Below are 16,434 nucleotides of genomic sequence, written 5' to 3' on the forward strand. Positions count from 1 at the left end.
GTCAAACTGAGATGGCTTAAAAATACATCAGTGGCATCTCAGCAAATACCTAGATGCAAACTTTTTTAGGCAAAGACAAATATGAGATGATTTCCTTCAGCCTCAAGCAGATCTGTAAAAGACAGCAAAAATGCCTTCTGAAATGCATTTATTTGCTTTCTTATTGGCTAATAATGCTCATATAGTGGATCACTTCAGTTCAGCAGGTGCACGAGAAGTTATAAAGCTACTGTAGTTGGGTTTGCCTGTCAAAGCTGTAAGCTATAGTAAAAATGTGATGTCATATTTTGTTAACTTATTTTTCCACTTCTTCAGGTTTTCTTTGGTGTTTTAATAGGAGCATTAAATCTTGGCCAGGCATCTCCCTGTCTGGAAGCCTTTGCCACTGGTCGTGGGGCTGCAACAAACATTTTTGAGACAATAGATAAAGTAAGTAATGCATTTCTAAGCTGTGTTACTTTGTAATGCAAAAATAATTAAATATGCCTGAAGTGGTACTAGTTTTATCTGCAGTGTAAATGAGGAAAAATGAGTCTGATTAAGGAAAAACTGACTGTGCAACAGAAAAGTCTAGTGGGATGCACATGGACTCAAAGAACGCATTGAACAGATTTCTCAAGTGGCCTGGTTGTGAGTTCTGAAGCTTTACCTTGGCTGCTGCTGTTCCTTGTTCCCATTTCTCCTTACAGGCAATTACTTACCAGTGCTGGCCCATGGAAGGTGTACTGGCAGGCAGTAATAGCCACTCTGCAACCACACTTGCAGCAGCCATCCCATAGCTCCCAGACTCCAGATGGCATCAAAAGCTGTGGCTCTGTTGGCATTAGTGGTGAAGGTGGCCTCTGTCCCAGAGCTACCCTGAGCAAAAATGGGACCACATGAGCACAGGCATTGCTCATGCAGCTGTCATAAATGTTAATCACAATATTATCTAAACAGATACTTGAAACAATTGTATGAGAGACCCTGAGATGCCACTGAAATTTATTGATTCCTTTCTATAGCTTTATAAATTTAGTGGTTGGAAATGTACTGTTGATTTCTTAAAGTATGTATTATATCTCTGTTCACTGACAAGCTTTATTGTGCTGAAAGCTGTATAAACACATTAAAATGCTGCTTGTCTTCTACAGAAAACATAAGGCTATGGTAATGCTAACAGTTTTTAGTAACCCTTCAAACTTCTGTAATAATGATAAAACATATACACTTCATAAGCTAAAGCTCTAAAATGAACTGAAAATAGAGGTGGATTATGGATTTTTTTCTGAGAAAAAAATTAAAATCATAAAGAGTTGCAACAGTAAGGATTAATCACAATATTCAGGATAAGGCTGAGTCACAAAACCTTAGGGTAAAAAAAGCAAACCAACGTCACATTTCATCTATCTAGAGAAAGAGTGACAAAATTAGATCCATCTGTTTGCCGTATTTGTAGATTTATGATTAGACAGTACAAGCACAGCTCTGCCCTGGCAATAAAACTAGTCATGTTGAGGTTCCCATTTGCAGGATCAGTGAAACTTTGTCACAGATTAGCATCAGATTTTAAGTAAATTATATTCCCAAAGTGAAACCAATCTTGTAGCTGTTCTTAACATCTTAGAACATAGACATTTCTCATTTTAACTTTCCTTTCAATCTATTAGGCTATATTAAAAGGCATGCACATTTCAGTTATCAAATATTCATTGCTATATTTTAATTTACTGCTTGTATTCCATGCTTCAGAAATCTATCCTTAGAAAATTTTATTTCTTTGTGGTACCTCAAATTTCTTAGTTCTCTGCTCATGTGTAGAAATCCACAATACCCAACACCTGGCCAAAAGTATGTGAGACATGAAGCACTTGTTAGGAAAACTACAGTATTTCAGCTCTTAGGACTGGGTGCACAAGGATGGATGTTTTAATTGCCAAGTGGCAAGACCTGAAGATTTTCAGCAATAAATTGGTTGTTCAGTGCTGTGAGAGGATGTTTTTGAGTGACGTAGTAGCATTTTATCCCTGAGGAGCTGGCTAAATTAGCTTAGTCAAAATATCTCTGTCAGTCAGCTACCCAGTTCCAGCCAAAACTGCCTGAGTGCTTGGCTGTGGTATTTGCAGTAAGCCTGCAATGAGAAGAGGGTGCATCCTTCTTGTCTGTGCTACTCACCAGTGCCAACTCCCCCAATACTCTGGCCCTCAATTCCATGTCCCTTGCCTGCTATCCCTGGGGCAGAGCTTGCAGCTGGCTCCATGCAGCCAAGTGCTGCTCAATCAGAAGTGCCATGGCTTTGTATGGGATTCTATTTATCTACTGCAGCACTGTTGACTGTTTAACAGCAAATAAATAACCCAATCAATTTCATCCTAGAAACCCACCATTGACTGCATGTCAGAAGATGGCTACAAGCTGGATAAAGTACGAGGGGAAATTGAATTTCATAATGTAACATTCAATTATCCATCCAGACCAGACATAAAGGTAATTATTCATCACTCATGCTGTGAACACAATTATTGTAAACAAGAAAAATATCCTGGTTGTGCCAGCAATTTCTAGATTTTCCATAGATTGTTTACCCTGGGGATGCACCATGTGACCCATTAAAAGGCTAGGAAAGGGACAGGAGGGTAGGCTGTATATCCCACTCTTTCTCTACTCCTGTGTTTGAATTGGCAAATTCTCCTTGGAAAAGCATGTTTTTGGACAAGCATATTAGTGCTATTACTTCTAAGGATGGAAGCACATGTTGTATCAGATTTTTCTACAAAATATCATGGTTATACTCTTAGTATTTATGCTGTAACATACATTCACAATACACACGGAGTGTTCTTTAAAGAGAATATAATTAATTAACTTCTCTAGTGTATTAACTTGACTAGTTCTTAATGATAAACAACAGGAACAATGAAAGGTCAAAATCTGCCTGCCTGTTGTAGAAATGTGTACTCTGCATCTACAAAGTCTTCAAATGGAGTAAATGTGGCTTGCTTTGTCCTTTTTCTTCATAATACTTTTCTGAATTTTATAAAATTGCTTTGAATCTTTACTTTAAGATACAAAATATACTCACTTGGTTGTATGACCGTGGAGAAATAAAATAGATAGATTCTGTTTCTTTTTTTTTTTTTCCTATCCAGACTTTGGATAACCTTAATATGGTGATTAAAGCAGGAGAGACAACAGCTTTTGTTGGATCTAGTGGAGCTGGGAAAAGTACAACAATACAGCTCATCCAGCGTTTCTATGACCCCACTGATGGGATGGTGAGTGTCCCAGACTACAATGTGTTTCTCTGGCCCCAGAAACTGAAAGAATAGCTGGTTTCTTCTCCAAGGTGGGAAGCAATACTACTAACTTCCTTTTCATTTATTTCTTCTTCTTTTTTTTTTCCCAATTATTTTTTAAATGAGGGAAATATCTTCCTACACATTTCTTTTATAAAACTGTGCTTAGTAGTCTTATAAAAACAATTATGTAGAAAAGCCAGTTGTTTAGGAGAAAATAGAAATTCAGTGCTAAATCTGTGTAAAAACTATACCTATAGAAATGATAATTCAGGAGTGACAAATGTTTCCTGGAAAACACAGTATTGAACATTTAAACATTAACCCATAATATCACTTAGGTATATGCAATTACCACTTAGTAATGGCTTGGCTAAGAATATGAATTATAGCTATTCAAAATCTCATTCCATTTATGAGTTCCTATATCAGATAGGAACAGATAAGCACGTACATGTTGACCTGTATTTGAACATATAAAAAACAAAGAATCAAATTACTGTAAATAACATGATCATCACTTTATGATTACTTTTCACCTGGTTTTATTTCTGGTGCCAAGCAGAAATGGGAAATGAAATCAAAGAACACAACTCTGAGAGCCAATATTCCTACTACCACTATACCACCTTCTTTATCTGATATTTATGCTGATCATGGAAACACAGCATCACAGGCCCTTCACTTCTACTGTGTCTTTGTCTCTGAAGTGGAGGGCATAACGTCCCTGATTTTTTCCCTGATTTTGTGTCCATGTTGTAACTGTAGATTACGCTGGATGGCCACGACATCCGTTCCCTGAATATCCAGTGGCTGCGCTCACAGATCGGCGTGGTTGAGCAGGAGCCAGTGCTCTTTGCCACCACCATTGCAGAGAACATTCGCTACGGCCGGGACGAGGCTACCATGGAGGACATCATCCAAGCAGCCAAGCAGGCCAATGCTTACAACTTCATCATGGACTTACCACAGGTATGCTCTGCCTAGGAAAGTGTTTGGCAGAATTTGGTAAGAAAAAAGAATCTCTTTGTCCTTTTGTCCCTCCTAGTCTGTGCTCAAGTGGAAGGACATAAGATTAATTCAGATAGGAGGCAACCGCCTTTCCTTTGATCACAGTCATTTACGTCTTATGCCATGTATGCCATGAAATTATGAAAGCAAACAACCCCCCCCAGCCCCTCACCCCAAACTACAACCCCGAAAAGAATTAATTCCTCAGGAATCATCTACACAACATTCAATATTATGGGAATAATTATAGCATGGTTTAAAAATTTGTATTTTTCATGTTTTGGAGATCTGTTTCTGTTCAGGCCAAAAGCAATGTAGAGCTCAGCCTCTCACTAGCCAGCATTTGTTACTTCACCTGTCTGTACTGATGCTCACAACCTCACCTCCTTATACGAGCTCTGTAAACCAGCTGGAGGTTCCTTCTTCTCCAGTTTCTTCCCTAATGACGACAGGGCTTCAGTCATTCCTCCTTACAAAGCCCAAATTGGGTAGTATTGAGCTCTCTACTTTTCTAGAATGTTATTTGGCCAAGTAGCTTCTGAAATGACATGTTACAACAGTGAATGTTTGACATGATTCAAGTACCCTTAACTAATATTAGTACATTGTCTTTATCCTCCATCTATGCATTTCGAGGCTTCCAGGAAAGATTTACTGAAAGGCTGTTCAAAGGCCCCTACTTATTTCATGGAAATGGAGGAATAAAAAAGCTTTATCTCTAAGTGAATATAATGATCCTGTCTCTCAATATGCCAGACTCTGTGTGTTTATTTAATTCTCTACCTGAACCCAATGCTGTCAGAGTATGGTATCCATGAATCACAGTGTTCATGAGTCACAGGTCATCAGCAGACAAGGCCAGGAAAAGTTTGCTTGTCTGTCATCTGATGGAGAGTGGGTGGGTGATTCCTCTCCATTTCAGCTTCTGCTGATATAGCTGTTTCAAGCTGAACCAGAACATCTCACCTTTTTAACTGCATACTTTTGGTATGGGGTTGAAAACCTGATTCAGGCAAAATGATCTTGTACATTATGAAGAAAGCTATTTCACCTGTTGCTCTTTGAATCTGCTGCACTAACAATGTTTTTGTTTCAAGTCTACTCCAAGGACAATTCTGAGACATTTTACCACCACCTTCACCAGGATCTTAACAGGCTTTTTTCTTGTCTCTTTAATTTTAACTTTTTTTCTTCACACAGAAATTTGACACTCATGTTGGAGAGGGTGGAAGCCAGATGAGTGGAGGTCAAAAACAGAGGATAGCTATTGCTCGAGCTTTGGTGCGAAACCCCAAAATCCTGCTCCTGGATATGGCTACATCAGCACTGGATAATGAAAGTGAAGCAATTGTCCAAGAAGCACTTCATAAGGTTTGCTATAGTATAGCAAAAAATCAGACTCGAAAGGGCAGAAATTATTTATAATACACTCTGCAGAGGGTGCTCCTGAATTGTAACAATTCAGTCAGAAGCATTTCTTAATAACTCTTTTATAAAGTACAAGTAGAACCTTAGTATTATGGACTGAGAATAATTTTTACTTACATTGGGACATCAACAGAAGCCTATAGCTCCCTTTGCCCAGAAACAGATGCTCCTCTGCAGGCTGTGGATGGAGCTAAAGTGGGCTGAACCCACTAGAAGGACGCCAGTTAGTTAGACTCGCCTTTAGGCGCAGAGCTCATTGGCAGCATTTCGGGCTGCTGTGCTGCGAGTGGCGCTGTTGCTGTCTCCCCCAGGCTCGCCTCGGCCGCACGGCGATCTCCATCGCTCACCGCCTGTCAGCCATCAAAGCCGCCGATGTCATCATCGGCTTTGAGCACGGCAGGGCTGTAGAGAGAGGAACTCACGAGGAACTCCTGCAGAGGAAAGGGGTTTATTTCATGTTGGTGACCTTACAAAGCAAAGGAGACACAGCACCTAACAGAGAAGAAACACAAAGTAAGCATAACGTTTTCTTTTATAAAATCCCACAGAATGCAGATTTTCTTTTTTTTTCCTTTTTTTTTTCTTTTTTTTTTTTTACCTTTTGTGAGGACTAGTAGCTGCTTTTTTTTTCTTCTGCTTTTATGGCTGATTTTTATAATTCATAAAATTGATACACTGATAGCCCTGGCCAAAGTGGTTTTGCTGCATATGCACTGAAAGACCTTCCTAATATAAGTCTGCCCTGAAACATTAGTTCTGACCTGAAATATCCATTATTTTATAATTTCACTGAGTGCCAAAAGTCCTGTTCTGCTGCATTTGGGATTCAGGCACATTACAGACTATGCTGAAATCATCCTATTTGTTTTGCTAGAGGCAGATTTGAATTAAAGCTTCTGGAAATTAAGGTTCAATAGAATGATCCATTGTATTTTTGTGAAGCATGCATTGGATATTATTATGTTGAAATAAGAGAGCAATTGCAGACTTAAAATAGGTAAAAATGTTTAGCAGTCACATCTGAAGTGAGATGGTCCTTGGGCTAATATTCAGTTAACTTCATTATGTCAAATACAAATATAAAACTTGTGAAACATGTAGGTTGAGTAGCAAGGTTATATTACTCCCCTTTCCTTATACAAAGTATTCCATTTATGACTTGGAGGCTATGCACTTTTTTGCAGAACCACAGTGTATTCAGGCTGTATTCAATTTTGGCACTAATTTCAGAGCTCTCTATACTGTATTTTGCAGCAGCAGAGAATAATGTGGTTGAGCCAAATCTTGAGAATGTTCAGTCATTCAGCAGGGGAAGCTATCAGGCCAGTTTGCGGTGAGTCTTAAAAACGGTTGTAAATCTCAATATTTCCAGACTACTCTGAATGTTTCTACTTCATCCCACTATTCCAAAATCCTAATAAATAACTTTTCTATGTGCTGTGTAAAAGAGGGTTGAAGAGTGCGAGCATTTTACTGAGATAGAGTTCTCTTGCAAAGAGATAGCTTGAGTGATAATGTTACTGATTGAAATCCATGGATAAATAGCAGGGGTCTTCATTTTGGTCCTTTCTGTCCATAGTACCTTGTCTCCAATTTTGATCTACTCTGTTAATGTTCTGGGTTTGATATTACTAACATACAGCCTTAGTTGTAATATCTAATGCACTTTCTGTCCAGTCATTTGAAAAATTACTTGCTGTGCAATTACTTGAGAAATCAATGCAATCCATAAGCACATTTTTATTATGGCTTCTACTTGATGAAAGGTAAAGCATTTTACAGCCAGACTTTCTTGTAGCTAGACACTTACTATTTCTTCCAGGCAATCCTATGGCAGGCATGTGCAAATGAATACATCTCCTACATTGCAGAGTTATGTTTGGTCAGAGAGAGAGGTGCTTTGTTTCAGCTTTCTGTTTTGCTGGGCTGAATTACTGGTAGTGGTGATTTGACTTGGTGTCTTAATAACTTGTGCAAATGTACTAGGACACACCCCAGTTTTACTTGACAATGTACACAGTACATGGTCCATCTAAGACAATGTCTGAGTGGTGTGAGTGGAATATGATTTTGAAAAGTATTTGTCCCAGCTGGTGAGATATTTTCTTCCCGAGAAGCTGAGAGAACATATTCAAGAAAGAAAAAGTCTGTGGGATTCCTATGAACTGTTTCAGTGCATTCTGATTTAATGGACATGAAAACTGCACCTGCTTTGCAAGCAATTATTGGTTTTACTCAGCTATAAAGAGCAGGCCATTTCTGTTCTCTTTGCAGAGCTTCACTCCGGCAGCGCTCAAGATCCCAGCTCTCTAACGTGGTCCCTGACCCTCCACTGTCTATTGGAGGAGACCATGCAGAGTCCAACTATCTTGCCCCTTCTTATGGAGAAGATGATGGAAAAGCAAAAAAGGTCAGGTCCAATAGTTTGTTATGAAATTTTCAACTGAATAGGTTATATTACTCATTAATGTACCTGTACCTATGTGATTGTACATTAAGAGTTCTTAGCAGGTACATCTTGGCTTGATCCTTTTCTCACATTAAACAAAACCACAGCTTCAATTCTTATCTCTGTGTAAACCCTAGGCTACACTTTGATGGCTGTTTTGATTATTGGTTGATATAAAATTTCTAGCAGAGACATTTTGCTATTTGCTCTCTACCTGTTGGTAAATAGGGTGTAGATTTAGTTGAAAAATATACATTCCTAAAAATTGAATTAAAGGACAAAAAGCAAAATGCTCAGTGGGTGAAATGTAATTAATGGGCCCTCAGTGATACAAATGGCACTGCTTCTTGTTCAGTAAAGAATAAATTCACTTTCATCTAAAAAGCATCTGGAGACTTGAGCAGAGAGACATCCTCACTGAAACCTAACCCAAAATCCTTTCACTTCAGTATCCTCATGCAATCTACTGGTGTAGAAAATAAAGGCCAGCATGCCTTAAAATGACACAGAATATGTAGGAATTTGCACAGTGGGTTTCCAAAGTGCCTCTCCCTGCATCAATCTGCATGGCCGCAGTTGTTCAGTACAGAGAGCAGCAGATAGAAGTTACCCTTCTTGCTATTGCCAAGCCTATTCTGTGGATAAATAGAGGGCTTGAGTGCTATCACTCTGACACCAGCTCAGAAAAAAGAGAAAATACAAGATGTTTCCACCCACTCCTACCTGAATATTTCCAGAAGATAGGTCTTCACAGTGTCTTTTTTTCTGGCTGTTTCTAGTCATATGAATTGAGGGAGATGAGTAGGGCTGAGCACACAAAGTGTTACAAAAATTCTGTACAAATCAAACTGAAGGATAAGTTACAATTTGATGATGAATATTCTGCCCTTTCTGGGCATAATTGTGGGAATTCAGCATATAGTCTGAGGATGTTTCACAGAAAGGAGGCATAATTACCATGTAAAAAGCCTGAATCCAGCTATCACTCTGACATCTCTCTTGTTTTAATGATATCACATACCTGTTAATTTGATGCAGTCTGATCAGTGTGGTCACTCACAATACTTTAAATAGTATTTAAGAGCTTGAATGAGTGACAGACAAAGCTGCTTGTGAGGAAGGAATTTAAGTTTCGGCACTGGGTATTTCATCACACCTTGTCTAGAGACAGCTGAAAGGGAATGGCGTGAGTTTCAGTGGCAGAAAATCTCAAACTGGTTGTAAGTAACCTCTGCAGCTGGAACAATTAGAGCTGAAAAAGATCTGAATCTCTCTCTTTCCCCCCAGGCATGATAAAGTTTGTTGTTTATTTAAGTGTTTTTTAAACTTGACTTATTAGGCCCACAAAAGAGGTCCAGACAGCAGCTGCCCCTGCTGTCCAAAGCTAGAGCAGCTGTTTGGTCCACTAGTTTAACAAACTAGGCTCACTATTTTATCTCATTGTCAAAGGGAGAGCATCACTGATGGACTGTATTCATTTCAGAAATCCAACCTGTTTTTTTTAGGAATCTGTTGTGGAGGAAGATGCCAAGCCTGTACCATTTACAAGAATTTTGAAATACAATGCCTCTGAATGGCCATACCTGGTGCTTGGATCTCTGGCAGCAGCTGTGAATGGAGCCGTCAATCCACTCTATGCTTTGTTATTCAGTCAGATCCTTGGGGTATGTTATGGGAACATTTTAAAGTGTATTTTAGCTCTGAAACAGAGGAGGGTGAATATATGATGCACAACTTGACATGTTTTGGCAAATCTTTAGATCTCATAATGAAAATGGGATTAACCTTCTTGCCTGTAAACAATTCAGTAGATATTTATATCACTGTCATCAAACTATCATTAGAGCTCTTTGAAGGGGCAAGCTTATCAGCATTTGTCATGTGTCCTTCATTATCTCTTTTGTTCATTTTCCAGGAACTGCTGGGAATGGGTTTCTATACTTGCATACAGTTTATTTTAGATGAGATAAAAAATACCTCACATGCAGGTACAGTGGAGAGAGACACATGCAAAGGTCATTCTCTGTAGAATTTTATTATACAGCCTTTGAGAAAGCTTTGGATCAGATCTAAAAAATTCTTCACTTTTTTGTTGACATATTTCAGGCACCTTTTTGCTGCCTGCTCCCTGCAGAATGCCTAGGGAGAGGTGGGTAATTGTACCTGGGTGCACAGCCACCAGCAACAAGTAGGCCTGCATCAATAGGTTGGAAGCAGGAAGTTGGAATATGCTTTAAACTTTAACATTAACTAAAAGATACCACATTCTCAAAATCAGCTACCACCACCTCTCTTGAAACATGTCAAGTTCAATGAGTGTTTATTTCTTCAAAAACTTTTGGTGATAGACAAAAGGATGCATCCCCTTTTGTGTAAAAGCTTTCTGGGGAAATGCTTGCCAAGTTGGTGGGGCATTGGAGGCTGCCTGAAGATGTTTAGTGCTGCTCTGACTGGTACCTAGGAAAGTGTCCTGAATTTTCAAGAATTAGGCTAGAGAAATCCCATCTGTTCAAGCTATATGTTATTAAGTAAACAACACATTCACTGGGATCAAAATGGGAATGCCACGGGTTTTTTGTGGTTTTGCCACCCATCTGATGTGCTTCTCACTCACTTGCATAGGTCATGGTAGGTACACGAGTGCAAAAACATATGCCCTAAAAGGCAGACAGATGTTGGAGGTCAAAAACCTTACAGAAAGGAAAAAGCAAATGAATGAATGAATGACCCAGCATTTGAACTCCTGATAGAAAAGGATTCTAAGAGCAGTGCCAACAATCTATCAAAAAAAAAAAAAAAAAAAAAGATTGACGTTTTGTTGTTTGGTTTTTTGGGAGTATTGTTTTGGCTTAGACATTTCTCACTGGGAAGTTGCTTAGAACTTCGAATCACATTTACTTGCAGTTTTGCATTTAAATAAGATCCCATGAGCAGGAGAAAAAAGGATGTTCCAGGCCCTGTTGATCCACTTAATATTTCTGCCCAAAATCCTTGTCCTGTAGACATAGGTGTGCCACCTCCAAACACTTTTTGAGTGTCCAGACCTCATGTCAAGGACTGTGGCTTTCACTAGACAGCAGGTGAGACACTGCTATATACATTCCACTGTGAATCTCACCTTTGATTCCTTTGGAGAGGAGTCTTCTAGACCTTGGGATATCTGGGGCTAATGATGCTAAATACCTTCATGGGCAGGATGAATTCCTACTTTTGAAGGTCTCAGTCTATCAAAGGAGAGAGGCTGCAAGAAAAAGCAAGCCATAATGAACATGCGGGATAATATCTGTGATATCCAATATCTGTGTTTTATTATTGTGTTTTATTATTCATAAATATAAAATATTTCTGCCTGGTGCCAAAGCAGTCAGGAAGATGGAATATATACATCTGCTTTCAGATCTGCCCAAATATCTGCAATGTTGTTGTGTCAGACATGTGGGCTTGTACTCTGGGACAAATATGCTGGTGAAGTGAGGGAAAAATGCCCACAGCTATGAAGTGAAAGGATAAATTTAGCTAAATCTGCCCTGAAAGTTTTCAGAAATAAGTCCCAAAAAGTCGATGAAGAACTAGGTAATACTGTGTATGTACCTTTTGAACAACATTTTCATTAGTTTCTTTGACTTATGCTTTGGTTCTTCCTGTGGAATTGTCTCAGAATATGGATCCTTTCCAGTGAAACTCAGCTGAAAGGTGTGCTCTTACCTCTATTGGGCATGGAGTCCATGGCTCCAGATGAAAGACAGTCCACACTAAAACTGCTGAGACTTATATGATCTGAAAATGGATGCCTCAGCAACAAATCTTTCTTTTTAATACTGCTGATATGGTCCATGCTGCATGCTGCCATGATCAGTGTTGTTTTTTTAATAAAGAGCACAGATTAAAAACATAAGTAACCATGTTAGGATAGCTGCAGAATGGGATGGTTTGATTTTACAGGCCAAATTTTACTGTTGTTTTGTTGCTATACTGTTTATTACATTGCTATTTTCTTGTTATCATAATTTACAGTGGGGGGTGAGTGGTTAATTATAACCAGGGATAGGCCACAAATAGGAGTAGTGAGTGCAGACACCAAGCATACTGAACTCGTTGGTTAACAGGAGTAAAACCCATTATGTTTTAATCCAGGCTCACCTTAGGAAAAATAATCAGACCTTTGCAGGGGGTGAGGGAGAGCTCTGTGTTCTGGCTTTGGTTGCAGGGTGGGTTCCTGCACTTGGCAATTGGCAATCAAGTACATATGTCACACACAGCAAAACTGACATTTCTATTTTTTTTTCAAAGACCTTCTCCATTCTTGATGAAGAAAACCAAAAAAATCAGATCAATGGTGTCTGCGTGCTCTTTGTCTTAGTCGGAGTTCTCTCATTTTTCACACAATTTCTCCAGGTAATGGTCCAATTTAGCAATACATATTTTTGGTTTTGCTCCCTTTCTTGGTGTGTGTCTCTCTCTGCACAGTCTGTTTTTATTCTCATGTACCCCAGGGATACACCTTTGCCAAGTCTGGGGAGCTGCTTACAAGAAGGTTAAGGAAAATTGGTTTCCAGGCCATGCTCGGGCAAGACATTGGTTGGTTTGATGACCGGAAGAACAGCCCCGGGGCTTTGACTACCAGGCTTGCAACAGACGCCTCACAGGTCCAAGGGGTAAGAACTGGCACCTTATGAATTGTTTTACTGTAGACCCTGATTGAAGGCTTATTTTGGCATGTGCTTCACAGAAATTAGCTGCCATGCAACCAGCCAGATCAGTGCAGATCAGTTCTTAGTAAGCCAATTCAGCTATTTCAATTAATAGACTGCCACCGTGGAACCAATACTAGTATATGGTATACCCTAAAAGTACAAAAAAAGAACACAAAAATCAATAAAATACCAACCAGCAATGGAATGGGAAGGAACACCCAGTGCAGAAGTTTGAGTTTCTTTTTTTTCTGGAGATGAATTAGCTTTTTGTCACAATGTTAAAGTGTTTATTTTAAAAACATGTCAAAATAGTATGTTATTGACAATAATTAATAACCATGTTTTCCAGTTTTCAGCATGGTATTGTGCATGTTGTGGCAATTTTGATCTAAACTGACAACCCACTTGAAAAACCAATCTGCAGCAGTGGCTGGTGCTCCAGCTGGGAATCCTGCAGCCAGTTTCAGCGTCTGGGAAAGTGACACACCAGCTGCAGGCATTGTGTTCCTTAGTGGCTGAAGGTTAAATCATGCTGAGCTGTATATGTTCACTATTTGAACTGATCATTAGGTAGAAGTGAGTCAGATGCCATTTTGCTGGGCTGCAGTGCAAGCAATTTTCTAGAAACAAGGAAGGAGATGTACAGATTTCTTTTGTTGCAAAAATTGTCATGTTTCAGCTTGACTCAAGATTGTAAGTTAGCTTTAAAAAACTTTTAACGGGGGTTTTAGAGAAGAGGTTTCCAAAAGCCCTGGCAGCAGCAATTTCTACAGAATCAGAGAAACCTGCTGGAAACCTCACAGGGTGTCTTTTAATAGAAATAAATAAACTTGTAAAACTCTGACTAAACATTTAATGTCCTAAGGGACATCTTTGTTTGAAGCACAACAGTGAGGCACAGCCATCCAACCCACAGCATGCAGGGGGTGAGGGAGACTAGAGCTACCTGTGCACAAGTGCCCTGCACCTTTCACTGCCTGACACAGACCTTGCTGCAGGTCAGAGGAGGAGGAGATGATGAGCATTTTGTGCTGCCAAGTTCGTACTCTGCAAAAGAGTTTGACTGAAAATCATCAAGGATATCAAATGTACATTTTATTCTAATACATAGCAATATAGTTCCTATTTAGGGTGCTGTTTCTTGCTATGAAAGAAAATTAATTTTGAGTAAATAAGTCTATTAGAAAGAATAGCATTGTTGAAGTACATAAGGAGCAGACAAATGTATTCAATAAAGATGATGTCAAAGCTGTATTTAATTTTTTTCCTTAATAAAGGGATAGGCAGAAATACAGCTTCATTTCATCCCTTTTCAGTGAAGTCGCTTACTGATTTTAGCACTGCTGAGGCTTTGTTGTTAATAGCTAAGCTATAAAATGGTCCTGCTGATTATTTAAATCTACATAGATGTAGAAGCTAAACAATGTATTCAGATGAGTTATTCTCCAGGGAACCAAGGCAACAGATTTCAATAATTACATTATCTTTCTCACAAACAGTAGAAACAATCTTCTGAATTCTCAATGGAAAATTTGGTGGATCAAAGGAATATTGGACATTTGCAGTCCTGTTCTTCATCCAAATAACTGGAAACAGTATATCCAGACTAACTCCAGTGCAGTCTAGCTGTTAGTGTCTTATGTTATTTTAATTTACAGTTTTCTAACGTTTTATAGGAAGATTTGTTTAAATTGTTTTTGAAGTACATATCAATGATGTCTGTTTCTTTTCTTCAAAGGCAACTGGATCGCAGATAGGAATGATTGTCAATTCCTTGACTAACATTGGGGTGGCCATGATCATTGCCTTCTACTTCAGCTGGAAACTGAGTTTGGTAATAATGTGTTTCCTGCCATTTTTGGCTTTATCTGGAGCTGTGCAGGCTAAAATGCTGACAGGATTTGCCTCGCAGGACAAGAAAGCACTGGAAGCTACTGGACGGGTAATGCTGTTTAAAGACTAATTTATATTTGCAGTCACAGGTAGATGAAAAATCAGTCTTTAGGGACCATCAGTAATTCAAATGTCATGAAACTGGCAATGGTTTGTGAATAAGTTGCAATATTTCAGCTTGTTAAACCATTGAAACAGCATTGGGAACTCCTTAACTGCAAAAGCACTTGCTGCATGGAATGTGACTGACCTTGCAAAGTTGTTGGACTGAAGTGGTAGACACAGATCTCTCAGCAGTCTGGTTCACATTTGTTGGGTTTAATTTAAACTCCCATTTGCTGTTGACCAGTGATTAAGCTGTCCTCAGAAAGCAGTGATAGCTGTTCACCTAGAAATGCTCGCACCTGAGAATCTGGCACTGAACCACAAATCAGTCTGTGGATTTTAAAAAGGACAGTTGTTACTTTGGTGGGTCGTAGCAGCTTAAGAATTAAGTTCTTAGCCCTTTCTATCTTAAGAATTAAGACCTGACCAATTGCCCACACCCAGAATAATTAATTATTTACAAATCAAAATACTTCTTGACAAGGAGAGAAACTTTACTAATCAGTCAAGGCAACTGCTCTTACTCAATGGAACAACCCAGAGGCTATGATGAAGTCATATTTTAAGCAAAGCTTCAGCAGTTTTGGTGATAATTGATTGTTTCTGGTGTTATTTTCGAATTTATTTGCCAGCACTGCATCCAAATGCAAAAAACACCGAATTATTCCAAAGCAATTGCTCATGAGCCATGCTAAACATGGAAAAAGCCTGCACAATCCAATTCACAATACTTATTATCTGCTCCTTCACCTTGAGTGAAAATGCAAGACATTGACTCTCAATTTTGGCCAGAAAAAAAACCCCTGAAACTGGATTTCTGATTGTCTACATTCAGATCTTTTCCTACATGCTGAAAACATTCCCAAGCTATAATACCACACTTGCCTCCCAAAGAAATGTGTTACATTATGAATCTACTGTCAAAGTCCGAGCAAACGACAGCATTTTAATACAATTTCTTAGTAAAATTACTTGAGATTAAAAGGGTGAAATGAGGACCAAACAAGCCATCAATTTACTTCTGTAGGTGAAATTGTGGTACTCTTTTGTTGGGATATAAACCCAAATTCTGACTGGCAATAAATTATAATATGAAGCCTACAACTAACACAAGTTCCACACAAGTTTCTCTGGTGATTATCTCATAATTTCCTGTGTTGCATTTTCATATGTGCATAGGCAAGCATTTGCTTACTCATTGCCTATGTACAAGGTAAAAATCTTAGAAATTTTGTCACTGAAGATTCATATGTTCCATCTCATCAGCCTTTTGGACATCAGCAGGAGGCAGGGTGAGCAGATAAGGAAACTTAGTAAATTCAAGTGGATTCAATTTATGAAATGGAAGTTGGGGATGCTATTCCTTTTAACTCTTTCTTTGACTATTGCTAAAAGTAACAGAAAACAATTGAAATAAACATATTTAATTAATAAATCCATGCAACTAAAGAAGTTCCTAAAACAGTTTTTCCTTTTGTGGGTGTCACATTTATTCACATTATGTGAAATAAGTCACAAGTGAGAGCACGTGCCTGATTCCCTAAAAGTGCTTACAGTAACAGCTCCAGTGGAGCAGGCA

General features: G+C 38.8%; 1 protein-coding gene across 4 annotated transcripts in view; it reads left to right on the forward strand.

Annotated features, from left to right (window-relative positions):
* Positions 1-16,434, forward strand: part of ABCB11 (ATP binding cassette subfamily B member 11) — a 42,512-nt gene that overhangs the window by 15,379 nt on the left and 10,699 nt on the right. For all 4 annotated transcript variants that reach the window (XR_009418770.1, XM_059475709.1, XM_059475710.1 and 1 more), the window contains exons 12-23: positions 316-429; positions 2,356-2,466; positions 3,129-3,254; positions 4,044-4,247; positions 5,487-5,657; positions 6,026-6,227; positions 6,969-7,047; positions 7,989-8,124; positions 9,669-9,827; positions 12,454-12,558; positions 12,657-12,818; positions 14,596-14,799. Coding sequence is in view for 3 of the 4 variants with exons in the window: in XM_059475709.1 (XP_059331692.1) it covers positions 316-429; positions 2,356-2,466; positions 3,129-3,254; positions 4,044-4,247; positions 5,487-5,657; positions 6,026-6,227; positions 6,969-7,047; positions 7,989-8,124; positions 9,669-9,827; positions 12,454-12,558; positions 12,657-12,818; positions 14,596-14,799 (1,773 nt within the window). In the remaining variant the exon portion in view is untranslated. The remainder of the gene's footprint in view (positions 1-315; positions 430-2,355; positions 2,467-3,128; positions 3,255-4,043; positions 4,248-5,486; positions 5,658-6,025; positions 6,228-6,968; positions 7,048-7,988; positions 8,125-9,668; positions 9,828-12,453; positions 12,559-12,656; positions 12,819-14,595; positions 14,800-16,434) is intronic.

This window comes from Ammospiza nelsoni, chromosome 7, assembly GCF_027579445.1.
Source record: "Ammospiza nelsoni isolate bAmmNel1 chromosome 7, bAmmNel1.pri, whole genome shotgun sequence".
NCBI classification, from domain to species: domain Eukaryota; kingdom Metazoa; phylum Chordata; class Aves; order Passeriformes; family Passerellidae; genus Ammospiza; species Ammospiza nelsoni.